Source organism: Entelurus aequoreus, linkage group LG01, assembly GCF_033978785.1.
Source record: "Entelurus aequoreus isolate RoL-2023_Sb linkage group LG01, RoL_Eaeq_v1.1, whole genome shotgun sequence".
Classification (NCBI taxonomy): domain Eukaryota; kingdom Metazoa; phylum Chordata; class Actinopteri; order Syngnathiformes; family Syngnathidae; genus Entelurus; species Entelurus aequoreus.
Window position 1 is genome coordinate 89,907,995 of NC_084731.1, and position 13,335 is coordinate 89,921,329.

The 13,335-nt window shown below is 37.8% G+C and overlaps 2 protein-coding genes across 2 annotated transcripts; one reads left to right on the forward strand and one right to left on the reverse strand.

The window, feature by feature from the left end:
* Positions 1-6,376: 6,376 nt before the first annotated feature.
* LOC133658906 (gamma-crystallin M3-like) lies at positions 6,377-11,907 on the reverse strand. Its single transcript, XM_062061410.1, has 3 exons — positions 11,764-11,907; positions 11,444-11,692; positions 6,377-6,693 (listed from the first exon to the last, which is right to left on the reverse strand). Exons 1-3 carry the CDS (start codon positions 11,839-11,841, stop codon positions 6,418-6,420), a joined length of 603 nt encoding a protein of 200 aa, XP_061917394.1. The 5' UTR covers positions 11,842-11,907; the 3' UTR covers positions 6,377-6,417.
* A 259-nt stretch (positions 11,908-12,166) lies between these two features.
* On the forward strand, positions 12,167-13,059 carry LOC133658894 (gamma-crystallin M3-like). The gene is made up of 3 exons (XM_062061399.1): positions 12,167-12,308; positions 12,389-12,652; positions 12,728-13,059. Exons 1-3 carry the CDS (start codon positions 12,201-12,203, stop codon positions 13,004-13,006), a joined length of 651 nt encoding a protein of 216 aa, XP_061917383.1. The 5' UTR covers positions 12,167-12,200; the 3' UTR covers positions 13,007-13,059.
* The last annotated feature ends 276 nt before the right edge of the window (positions 13,060-13,335 follow it).

A 13,335-nucleotide genomic window follows, 5' to 3' on the forward strand; every position in this document is an offset into this window, starting at 1 on the left:
TAAAGAATAGTGAACAAGAGGCTAAATAAGTGTACGTTATATGAGACATAAATAACCAACTGAGAACGTGCCTGGTATGTTAACGTAACATATTATGGTAAGAGTCATTCAAATAACTATAACATATAGAACATGCTATACGTTTACCAAACAATCTGTCACTCCTAATCGCTAAATCCCATGAAATCTTATACGTCGAGTCTCTTACGTGAATGAGCTAAATAATATTATTTGATATTTTACGGTAATGTGTTAATAATTTCACACATAAGTCGCTCCTGAGTATAAGTCGCACCCCCGGCCAAACTATGGAAAAAACTGCGACTTATAGTCCGAAAAATACGGTAAACAAAAAATGACCTGGCATAACAGATCGTAACAATTTTTAGTTCATGTAGCAGTTTTTATTAGAGATGTCCGATAATGGCTTTTTTTTTACCAATATCCGATATTCCGATATTGTCCAACTCTTAATTACCGATTCCGATATCAACTATGAAAAAAACTGCGACTTATAGTCCGAAAAATACGGTAATTAAATATTCAAACACAGTGTCACCGTTCAAACTTTGTGTAATGTTACAGTGGCCAAAAATATTAAATATACTCGCTACTCACCTATACATCTACACCTACACCTACTCAGTGGCCTAGTGTTACAGTGTCCGCCCTTAGATCGGTAGGTTGTGAGTTTAAACCCCGGCCGAGTCATACCAAAGACTAAAAAAATGGGACCCATTACCTCCCTGCTTGGCACTCAGCATCAAGGGTCGGAATTGGGGGTTGAATCACCAAAAATGATTCCCGGGCGTGGCCACCGCTGCTGCTGCTCACTGCTCCCCTCACCTCCCAGGGGGTGAACAAGGGGATGGGTCAAATGCAGAGGACACATTTCACCACACCTATTGTGTGTGTGTGACAATCATTGGTACTTTAACTTTAACTAAATAAAACCTGCGACAAAGGGTGGCACTTTTGTGACTTCTGCGGTGCTTTTTTGTGGGCTTCTGGATCTGCCTCCCGGGAGCCTTTTGGCCGTGGGGACCAGCTGCTGGGTCTCTGCCACACCAGAGTCCGTTTGGAGAGACTGGAAGCGATGCGGATGAAGAGACAGGGCTGCAGAGCTGGCGCTGACCGGGACGGACAAGCTTCACAGTGTCTTGACTGAGGTATCGGACACCTCGGTCTCCTTAGACCAGTGGTTCTTAACCTGGGTTTGATCGAACCCAAAGGGGTTCGGTGAGTCGGCCTCAGGGGTTCGGCGGAGGTCGAGACACACCCGACTCATCGTGTAAATGAAAACTTCTCCCTATCGGCGTATTACGGATACGGCAACAGCAGAAGTCACACTGATTTGAAGGTGTGTAATTTGTTGTGAGTTTATGCACTGTGTTGGTTTTCTTCTTTGAACAAGGTGATGTTCATGCATGGTTCATGTTGTGCACCGGTAAAAAAACATATAACTTTGTCTTGAATTTGAAAAAATATATAAATATATTTTTCACTAAAGAAGGGTTCAATGAATGCGCATATGTAACTGGTGGGGTTCGCTACCTCCAACAAGGTTAAGAACCACTGCCTTAGACGCATCCTCGCTCATCCATGCGGACTGGACACTGGCCGAGAGTTGGTGGGCGGCCGAGGGCGGAGTCGACTCTCTTGGTTGCTTTGTTGGGTCTGCTCCTGTCTCTGGCTATGCTCCCCCCCACCCCAGCAGACGATGGTGTGGAACACCGCAGAGGCCACCACAGTGTGTGTGGGTGTTGAAATGCTGTTTTTGTATGGTTGCTTGTCTATGCATGGTGCAATCGTGTGTGCGCAATGTATATTATTGGTTGTCCTGGGCATGACATTAAAGTGCATCCGGCAGTGGAATCTCCTCTATGGGGTCTTGGGGCACTAGGAGGTTAACCCCTTTACTACTGTTACCCCAGGTGGCCCTTGGCAAAGGCCTAGTACCTGACTGCCCCCTAGCCAGGGATACGGTGAAGACCTCAACGGCGGAGCAGGCGGAAGACGGTAGATGTAAGAACCACCACAACGGCTGCGTTGGCGGAAGAAGGCACCCCCACATCCATGTGGGCCCAGTTATGAATGTCCTTTGTGTTCTTTGATGTTTCCCTCTTACACACATGTTTATGTGTGCTATGGCTATGAGTTTTTTTCTCTCCCATTGGCCTCAGTCTGGACCCCCCTCTACCCACATCTGCGGTCCTCTCCAAGGTTTCTCACATTGACATCCCACTGGGTTGTGAGTTTTTCCTTGCCCTTTTGTGGGCTCTGAACTGAGGATGTCGCCGTGGCTTGTGCAGCCCTTTGAGACACTTTTGATTTAGGGCTATATAAATAAACATTGATTGATTGATTGATTGTGCTGAAAATCTTAATTTCCCCTCGGGGATTAATAAAGTACTTCTGATTCTGATTCCTGATTCTGATCAAAACACTTACAAAAGGGTAAAAAAACACATGCTTAGGACTAGGGATGTCCGATAATATCGGCCTGCCGATATTATCGGCCGATAAATGCGTTAAAATGTAATATCGGAAATTATCAGTATCGGTTTTTTTATTATCTGTATCGTTGTTTTTTTTTAATTAAATCAACATAAAAAACACAAGATACACTTACAATTAGTGCACCAACCCAAAAAACCTCCCTCCCCCCATTTCTTTCTGTTATCAATATTCTGGTTCCTACATTATATATCAATATATATCAACACAGTCTGCAAGGGATACAGTCCGTAAGCACACATGATTGTGCGTGCTGCTGGTCCACTAATAGTACTAACCTTTAACAGTTAATTTTACTCATTTTCATTAATTACTAGTTTCTATGTAACTGTTTTTATATTGTTTTACTTTCTTTTTTATTCAAGAAAATGTTTTTAATTTAGTTATCTTATTTTATTATTTTTTTTAAAAAAGTACCTTATCTTCACCATACATGGTTGTCCAAATTAGGCATAATAATGTGTTAATTCCACGACTGCGTATATCGGTTGATATCGGTATCGGTTGATATCGGTATCGGTAATTAAAGAGTTGGACAATATCGGAATATCGATAATATCGGCAGGCCGATATTACCGGACATCCCTAGTCCTAAGCATGTATTTTTTTACCCTTTTGGAAGTGTTTTGATAATGCGTTAAAATGTAATATCAGAAATGATCGGTATCGGTTTTTTTATTATCTGTATCGTTGTTGTTTTTTATTAAATCAACATAAAAAACACAAGATACACTTACAATTAGTGCACCAACCCAAAAAACCTCCCTCCCCCCATTTCTTTCTGTTATCAATATTATGGTTCCTACATTATATATCAATATATATCAACACAGTCTGCAAGGGATACGGTCCGTAAGCACACATGATTGTGCGTGCTGCTGGTCCACTAATAGTACTAACCTTTAACAGTTAATTTTACTCATTTTCATTAATTACTAGTTTCTATGTAACTGTTTTTATATTGTTTTACTTTCTTTTTTATTCAAGAAAATGTTTTTAATTTAGTTATCTTATTTTATTATTTTTAAAAAAAAAGTACCTTATCTTCACCATACATGGTTGTCCAAATTAGGCATAATAATGTGTTAATTCCACGACTGCATATATCGGTTGATATCGGTATCGGTTGATATCGGTATCTGTAATTAAAGAGTTGGACAATATCGGAATATCGATAATATCGGCAGGCCGATATTATCGGACATCCCTAGTCCTAAGCATGTATTTTTTTACCCTTTTGGAAGTGTTTTGATAATGCGTTAAAATGTAATATCGGAAATTATCGGTATCGTTTTTTTTATTATCTGTATCGTTGTTTTTTTTTATTAAATCAACATAAAAAACACAAGATACACTTACAATTAGTGCACCAACCCAAAAAACCTCCCTCCCCCCATTTCTTTCTGTTATCAATATTCTGGTTCCTACATTATATATCAATATATATCAACACAGTCTGCAAGGGATACAGTCCGTAAGCACACATGATTGTGCATGCTGCTGGTCCACTAATAGTACTAACCTTTAACAGTTAATTTTACTCATTTTCATTAATTACTAGTTTCTATGTAACTGTTTTTATATTGTTTTACTTTCTTTTTTATTCAAGAAAATGTTTTTAATTTAGTTATCTTATTTTTTTTATTTTTTTTAAAAAGGACCTTATCTTCACCATAAATGGTTGTCCAAATTAGGCATAATAATGTGTTAATTCCACGACTGCATATATCGGTTGATATCGGTATCGGTTGATATCGGTATCGGTAATTAAAGAGTTGGACAATATCGGAATATCGATAATATCGGCAGGCCGATATTATCGGACATCCCTAGTCCTAAAAGCATGTATTTTTTTACCCTTTTGGAAGTGTTTTGATAATGCGTTAAAATGTAATATCAGAAATTATCGGTATCGGTTTTTTTTATTATCTGTATCGTTGTTGTTTTTTTATTAAATCAACATAAAAAACACAAGATACACTTACAATTAGTGCACCAACCCAAAAAACCTCCCTCCCCCCATTTCTTTCTGTTATCAATATTCTGGTTCCTACATTATATATCAATATATATCAACACAGTCTGCAAGGGATACAGTCCGTAAGCACACATGATTGTGCGTGCTGCTGGTCCACTAATAGTACTAACCTTTAACAGTTAATTTTACTCATTTTCATTAATTACTAGTTTCTATGTAACTGTTTTTATATTGTTTTACTTTCTTTTTTATTCAAGAAAATGTTTTTAATTTAGTTATCTTATTTTATTATTATTTTTAAAAAGGACCTTATCTTCACCATACATGGTTGTCCAAATTAGGCATAATAATGTGTTAATTCCACGACTGCATATATCGGTTGATATCGGTATCGGTTGATATCGGTATCGGTAATTAAAGAGTTGGACAATATCGGAATATCGATAATATCGGCAGGCCGATATTATCGGACATCCCTAGTCCTAAGCATGTATTTTTTTACCCTTTTGGAAGTGTTTTGATAATGCGTTAAAATGTAATATCGGAAATTATCGGTATCGGTTTTTTTAATTATCTGTATCGTTGTTGTTTTTTATTAAATCAACATAAAAAACACAAGATACACTTACAATTAGTGCACCAACCCAAAAAACCTCCCTCCCCCCATTTCTTTCTGTTATCAATATTCTGGTTCCTACATTATATATCAATATATATCAACACAGTCTGCAAGGGATACAGTCCGTAAGCACACATGATTGTGCGTGCTGCTGGTCCACTAATAGTACTAACCTTTAACAGTTAATTTTACTCATTTTCATTAATTACTAGTTTCTATGTAACTGTTTTTATATTGTTTTACTTTCTTTTTTATTCAAGAAAATGTTTTTAATTTAGTTATCTTATTTTATTATTTTTTTTAAAAAGTACCTTATCTTCACCATACATGGTTGTCCAAATTAGGCATAATAATGTGTTAATTCCACGACTGCATATATCGGTTTATATCGGTATCGGTTGATATCGGTATCGATAATTAAAGAGTTGGACAATATCGGAATATCGATAATATCGGCAGGCCGATATTATCGGACATCCCTAGTCCTAAGCATGTATTTTTTTACCCTTTTGGAAGTGTTTTGATAATGCGTTAAAATGTAATATCGGAAATTATCGGTATCGTTTTTTTTATTATCTGTATCGTTGTTTTTTTTAAATTAAATCAACATAAAAAACACAAGATACACTTACAATTAGTGCACCAACCCAAAAAACCTCCCTCCCCCCATTTCTTTCTGTTATCAATATTCTGGTTCCTACATTATATATCAATATATATCAACACAGTCTGCAAGGGATACAGTCCGTAAGCACACATGATTGTGCGTGCTGCTGGTCCACTAATAGTACTAACCTTTAACAGTTAATTTTACTCATTTTCATTAATTACTAGTTTCTATGTAACTGTTTTTATATTGTTTTACTTTCTTTTTTATTCAAGAAAATGTTTTTAATTTAGTTATCTTATTTTATTATTTTTTTTAAAAAGGACCTTATCTTCACCATACATGGTTGTCCAAATTAGGCATAATAATGTGTTAATTCCACGACTGCATATATCGGTTGATATCGGTATCGGTAATAAAAGAGTTGGACAATATCGGAATATCGGATATCGGCAAAAAGCCATTATCGGACATCCCTACTTAGGACTAAGAATTTTAAGCAAAAAAAGTTAAAAAAAATAATTTAAAAAAATCCTAAATGTTTTTACGCCCTTAAACTGTAAGGACTTTTACGTTTGGCCCGAAAGATCATTTAAATCAAATGTCCCCATTGTAAAAAAATGAATACAATAAAAGAAGAATCGGAGGTCAGTAGTCCCAATTTCATCTTGCTTTATTCAACCATTGTCGTGGGCGCTAACAGGAGTCCATGATGCGCCTGATGGAGCTCATTCTCACCACGTTGCTGGCGCCCATCTCGCGGAGGTTGCGGTGCTCGCCGGGCTTCAGGTACAGCATGCGGCCTCGGAAGTTGGGCTGCTCGAACATCAGCCAGTGGCCCTCCATCACGTTGCACGACTGGCAGTCGGACATGCGCAGGCGGTCCACGTTGTCGCAGTCGTCGGTCAGCTCGTGCATCTGGCCTCCGAAGTTCTCCTTTTCGTAGATCCTCACCCGGAAGGGTCCCCTGTGCTGTGGGCGGAGGGACACGTGACACAAGTCATGTGACGAAGAAAAAAAAAAATCTGAATTAAATATTTACACACAGTGTTACTGTTCAAACTGTGTGTAATGTTAAAGTGGCAGAATGAAATAAACTTGTTAAATAAAACCTAATTAATGAATACTTAGGCCTACCACGCTACTTTATTTTAATGTTGGTCATTATGGTGACTTTTTTCTGAGGTGGTCCTTGTTGAAAGAAAACGTTCCAATACATTAGTCAATTTTTTGACTCAAATTTATAATGTCGATTTTATGAGAGGAAACCATGTTTCCACTGGTGCTTAAACATATTTAAAATGTGCAACTTTTTCTTATCGTGGGTGACTAATATGTCAATTTAAATCAAAGCCAGACATAATAATGACTAACATCTGGCTTCCTATAGTGGTACGCTAAAGGACCCCTTCCTTAAATATTCAAACACAGTGTTACTGTTCAAACTGTGTGTAATGTTAAAGTGGCCCAAAAAAATTTAATATACTTGTTAAATAAAACCTCATTAATGAATACTTAGGTCAACCACGCTACTGTATTTTAATGTTGGTCATTATGGTGGCACTTGGAGTTTTTTCTGAGGTGGTACTTGTTGAAAGAAATCACGTAATTAAATATTCAAACACAGTGTTACTGTTCAAACTGTGTGTAATGTTAAAGTGGCCAAAAAATGGAATATACTTGTTAAATAAAACCTAATTAATGAATACTTAGGCCTACCACGCTACTGTATTTTAATGTTGGTCATTATGGTGGCACTTGGAGGTTTTTTTTGAGGTGGTACTTGTTGAAAGAAATCACTTAATTAAATATTCAAACACAGTGTTACTGTTCAAACTGTGTGTAAAGTTAAAGTGGCCCAAAAAATGAAATACACTTGTTAATTAAAACCTAATCAATGAATACTTAGGCCTACCACGCTACTGTATTTCAATGTTGGTCATTATGGTGGCACTTGGAGTTTTTTCTGAGGTGGTCCTTGTTGAAAGAAATCACCTAATTAAATATTCAAACACAGTGTTACTGTTCAAACTGTGTGTAATGTTAAAGTGGCTGAAAAAATGTAATATACTTGTTAAATAAAACCTAATTAATGAATACTTAGGCCTACCATGCTACTGTATTTTAATGTTGGTCATTATGGTGGCACTTGGAGGTTTTTTTTGAGGTGGTCCTTGTTGAAAGAAATCACTTAATTAAATATTCAAACTTAAAGTGGCCCAAAAAATTAAATACCTTTGTTAAAAAAAAACTAATTAATGAATACTTAGGCCTACCACGCTACCGTATTTTAATGTTGGTCATTATGGTGGCACTTGGAGGTTTTTTTTGAGGTGGTACTTGTTGAAAGAAATCACTTAATTAAATATTCGAACACAGTGTTACTGTTCAAACTGTGTGTAATGTTAAAGTGGCTGAAAAAATGTAATATACTTGTTAAATAAAACCTAATTAATGAATACTTAGGTCTACCACGCTACTGTATTTTAATGTTGGTCATTATGGTGGCACTTGGAGTTTTTTCTGAGGTGGTCCTTGTTGAAAGAAATCACCTAATTAAGTATTCGAACACAGTGTTACTGTTCAAACTGTGTGCAAAGTTAAAGTGGCCCAAAAAATTAAATACACTTGTTAATTAAAACCTAATTAATGAATACTTAGGCCTACCACGCTACTGTATTTTAATGTCGGTCATTATGGTGGCACTTGGAGTTTTTTCTGAGGTGGTACTTGTTGAAAGAAATCACTTAATTAAATATTCGAACACAGTGTTACTGTTCAAACTGTGTGTAATGTTAAAGTGGCCAGTAAAAATGAAATATACTTTTTAAATAAAACCTAATTATTGAATACTTAGGCCTACTATGCTACTGTAATTTAATGTTGGTCATTATGGTGGCACTTGGAGTTTTTTCTGAGGTGGTCCTTGTTGAAAGAAATCACTTAATTAAATATTCAAACTTAAAGTGGCCCAAAAAATTAAATACCTTTGTTAAAAAAAAACTAATTAATGAATACTTAGGCCTACCACGCTACTGTATTTTAATGTTGGTCATTATGGTGGCACTTGGAGTTTTTTCTGAGGTGGTACTTGTTGAAAGAAATCACGTAATTAAATATTCAAACACAGTGTTACTGTTCAAACTGTGTGTAATGTTAAAGTGGCCAAAAAATGGAATATACTTGTTAAATAAAACCTAATTAATGAATACTTAGGTCTACCATGCTACTGTATTTTAATGTTGGTCATTATGGTGGCACTTGGAGGTTTTTTTTGAGGTGGTACTTGTTGAAAGAAATCACTTAATTAAATATTCAAACACAGTGTTACTTTTCAAACTGTGTGTAATGTTAAAGTGGCCAAAAAATGGAATATACTTGTTAAATAAAACCTAATTAATGAATACTTAGGCCTACCATGCTACTGTATTTTAATGTTGGTCATTATGGTGGCACTTGGAGGTTTTTCTGAGGTGGTCCTTGTTGAAAGAAATCACTTAATTAAATATTCAAACTTAAAGTGGCCCAAAAAATTAAATACCTTTGTTAAAATAAACCTAATTAATGAATACTTAGGCCTACCACGCTACTGTATTTTAATGTTGGTCATTATGGTGGCACTTGGAGTTTTTTCTGAGGTGGTCCTTGTTGAAAGAAATCACCTAATTAAGTATTCGAACACAGTGTTACTGTTCAAACTGTGTGTAATGTTAAAGTGGCCAGTAAAAATGAAATATACTTTTTAAATAAAACCTAATTATTGAATACTTAGGCCTACTATGCTACTGTATTTTAATGTTGGTCATTATGGTGGCACTTGGAGTTTTTTCTGAGGTGGTCCTTGTTGAAAGAAATCACTTAATTAAATATTCAAACTTAAAGTGGCCCAAAAAATTAAATACCTTTGTTAAAAAAAAGACTAATTAATGAATACTTAGGCCTACCACGCTACTGTATTTTAATGTTGGTCATTATGGTGGCACTTGGAGTTTTTTCTGAGGTGGTCCTTGTTGAAAGAAATCACCTAATTAAATATTCGAACACAGTGTTACTGTTCAAACTGTGTGTAATGTTAAAGTGGCCAAAAAATGGAATATACTTGTTAAATAAAACCTAATTAATGAATACTTAGGCCTACCACGCTACTGTATTTTAATGTTGGTCATTATGGTGGCACTTGGAGTTTTTTCTGAGGTGGTCCTTGTTGAAAGAAATCACTTAATTAAATATTCAAACTTAAAGTGGCCAAAAAAATTAAATACCTTTGTTAAAAAAAAACTAATTAATGAATACTTAGGCCTACCACGCTACCGTATTTTAATGTTGGTCATTATGGTGGCACTTGGAGTTTTTTTTTGAGGTGGTACTTGTTGAAAAAAATCACTTAATTAAATATTCAAACACAGTGTTACTGTTCAAACTGTGTGTAATGTTAAAGTGGCTGAAAAAATGCAATATACTTGTTAAATAAAACCTAATTAATGAATACTTAGGTCTACCATGCTACTGTATTTTAATGTTGGTCATTATGGTGGCACTTGGAGGTTTTTTTTGAGGTGGTCCTTGTTGAAAGAAATCACTTAATTAAATATTCAAACACAGTGTTACTGTTCAAACTGTGTGTAATGTTAAAGTGGCCAGTAAAAATGAATTATACTTTTTAAATAAAACCTAATTATTGAATACTTAGGCCTACTATGCTACTGTATTTTAATGTTGGTCATTATGGTGGCACTTGGAGTTTTTTCTGAGGTGGTCCTTGTTGAAAGAAATCACTTAATTAAATATTCAAACTTAAAGTGGCCCAAAAAATTAAATACCTTTGTTAAAAAAAAACTAATTAATGAATACTTAGGCCTACCACGCTACTGTATTTTAATGTTGGTCATTATGGTGGCACTTGGAGTTTTTTCTGAGGTGGTCCTTGTTGAAAGAAATCACCTAATTAAGTATTCGAACACAGTGTTACTGTTCAAACTGTGTGTAATGTTAAAGTGGCCAGTAAAAATGAATTATACTTTTAAAATAAAACCTAATTATTGAATACTTAGGCCTACTATGCTACTGTATTTTAATGTTGGTCATTATGGTGGCACTTGGAGTTTTTTCTGAGGTGGTCCTTGTTGAAAGAAATCACTTAATTAAATATTCAAACTTAAAGTGGCCCAAAAAATTAAATACCTTTGTTAAAAAAAAACTAATTAATGAATACTTAGGCCTACCACGCTACTGTATTTTAATGTTGGTCATTATGGTGGCACTTGGAGGTTTTTTTTGAGGTGGTCCTTGTTGAAAGAAATCACCTAATTAAATATTCAAACACAGTGTTACTGTTCAAACTGTGTGCAAAGTTAAAGTGGCCCAAAAAATTCAATACACTTGTTAATTAAAACCTACTTAATGAATACTTAGGCCTACCATGCTACTGTATTTTAATGTTGGTCATTATGGTGACACTTGGAGTTTTTTCTGAGGTGGTCCTTGTTGAAAAAAATCACTTAATTAAATATTCAAACACAGTGTTACTGTTCAAACTGTGTGCAAAGTTAAAGTGGCCCAAAAAATTAAATACACTTGTTAATTAAAACCTTATTATTGAATACTTAGGCCTACCACGCTACTGTATTTTAATGTTGGTCATAAAGGTGGCACCTGGACTTTTTTCTGAGGTGGTCCTTGTTGAAAGAAGTTGGAGAAGCACTGAAGTAGAGCGTGCACCTACCAGAGGAATCATACGGGAGGACTTGATGCAGTCGTTCATGTTGATCCCCATCAAACGCTGGCTGTCCGGGTACTCGCCCCTGCGCGCCAGCACCTGGTGTCCCTTGAAGTTGGGCTTCTCGTAGACCATGAAGAGGCCGCTCTCCACCCGGCAGGAGTTGCACCTGCTCAGGTAGGTGGTCAGCTCGGGGCAGTCGCTGCTGGTCTCGTAGGAGCGCCCCTGGAAGTTGCGGTCCTCGTAGAAGATGATCTGCGGGAGAACAACTTGTGTGAGCGCTCGGCCTTTGGCGCCGGTTGCGCAAGCGCGCACTTCGCACTTACCCTCCCCATGGTCATGGTATTTGTGAGATAGCTGCAGATGCACGGCTTCGACATCAAGCCGGGGCCCATTTTATACATTGCGCCGTCGTAATGCTGGAGTCAAAGCCCTGGAGTCATCACTATAGGCGGACACTGTACGTCAGAATGTACGCCTTTGTCACCACTGGATGTTTAATGCTGCAAAAATCACCAGATCTACGTGGTGAGCAGACACAAAAGGCCTTAAACTAGCTGGAAGCACCTCCATTGAATACACGCGCAATTAATAAGCGGTCATCTGAGGAACGCGTTGCTTCTGTGATGACGTTGCACTGCCTCTCCTAAATGCATTCAGCCTACAATAACGGCTATAGAGGTCTGCTGTAAAAAAAAAAAAAAAAAGAAAGAAAGAAAAAAAGAGCAAAAGAATGCAGGCCTATGTGCACTTGTGATGAGTCATGATGTTCACACAAAGGTGTGCAAGGGTGTCTGAGGCCGAGGGTCGGTATAAAAGGGGCTCGGTTGTTGGCAATGTTGCAAGAACTACAAGCATGACCATGGGCAGGGTAACACACCGGCATTGACTGCTAACCAGCCTGGCAAAAAAAAAAAAAAAAAACGCTTCAAGTTTGTGTCTTTTCCGCAGATCGTTTTCTTCGAGGAGAAGAACTTCCAGGGCCGCACCTACGAGTGCAGCAGCGACTGCTCCGACGTCCACCAGCACCTGAACCGCTGCAACTCCTGCAGGGTGGAGAATGGCTGCTTCATGCTGTACGACCGCTCCAACTTCATGGGCAACCAGGTCTTCCTGAAACGGGGCGAGTACTCCGACCTGATGCGCATCGGGAGCACCGTGGGCATGGGGGCGGTGATGCTGGACACTGTAGGCTCTTGCCGCCTCATCCCCATGGTAAGACCTTTCGGTGGGGGGTTTTTTTTTCCATCTGAGGCGCGGCGCCGACCTGTATCTTTGTCGGCCCCGCAGCACCGGGGGCAGTTCCGGATGAAGATCTACGAGCTGGAGAACTTCACGGGTCAGACGCAGGAGCTGCTGGAGGACTGCGAGTCGCTGCAGGACCGCCTGTACATGTCCGACTGCCAGTCCTGCAACGTGATGGAGGGCCACTGGCTGATGTTCGAGCAGCCCAACTTCCGAGGCCGCATGATCTACGTGAGGCCGGGGGAGCACAGGAGCCTGCGGGAGAGCGGCATGAGCAACATCATGAGGATCAGCTCCATCAAACGCATCATGGACGTGTGCTGATTACCAGTGGTGTCATAAACTGTCAATCAAAATAAAGTAAACGATAACAATCATTCTTGGTTTTTACTTCAGAGCAGTGGCTCCCACACTTTGGTTCACCAGGTACCACCTCAGAAAACACCATAATGCCCAACATTAAAACACAGTAGTGTAATAAGCCCAAGTATTCATTTAATACAACCGTTATTTAACACTTTGGCCACACAGTTTGAACAGTAACACTGTGTTTCAATATTTCTTTAGCGTAGGAAGCCAGAACCACTGCTTTAGATATTAGTCATTATTATGTCTGGCTTTGATTTAAATTGACATATTAGTCACACACGTTT

Excerpts from the sequence above, each read along its gene's own strand:
- LOC133658894 (XM_062061399.1), top strand. The coding sequence starts at position 12,201 with ATGATGTTCACACAAAGGTGTGCAAGGGTGTCTGAGGCCGAGGGTCGG. Across the intron at positions 12,309-12,388 it reads CAAGCATGACCATGGGCAGG|ATCGTTTTCTTCGAGGAGAA; the intron begins GTAACACACCGG and ends TCTTTTCCGCAG. Across the intron at positions 12,653-12,727 it reads CTTGCCGCCTCATCCCCATG|CACCGGGGGCAGTTCCGGAT; the intron begins GTAAGACCTTTC and ends TCGGCCCCGCAG.
- LOC133658906 (XM_062061410.1), bottom strand. The coding sequence starts at position 11,841 with ATGTATAAAATGGGCCCCGGCTTGATGTCGAAGCCGTGCATCTGCAGC. Across the intron at positions 11,693-11,763 it reads ATACCATGACCATGGGGAGG|ATCATCTTCTACGAGGACCG; the intron begins GTAAGTGCGAAG and ends GTTCTCCCGCAG. Across the intron at positions 6,694-11,443 it reads CCTCCCGTATGATTCCTCTG|CACAGGGGACCCTTCCGGGT; the intron begins GTAGGTGCACGC and ends CTCCGCCCACAG.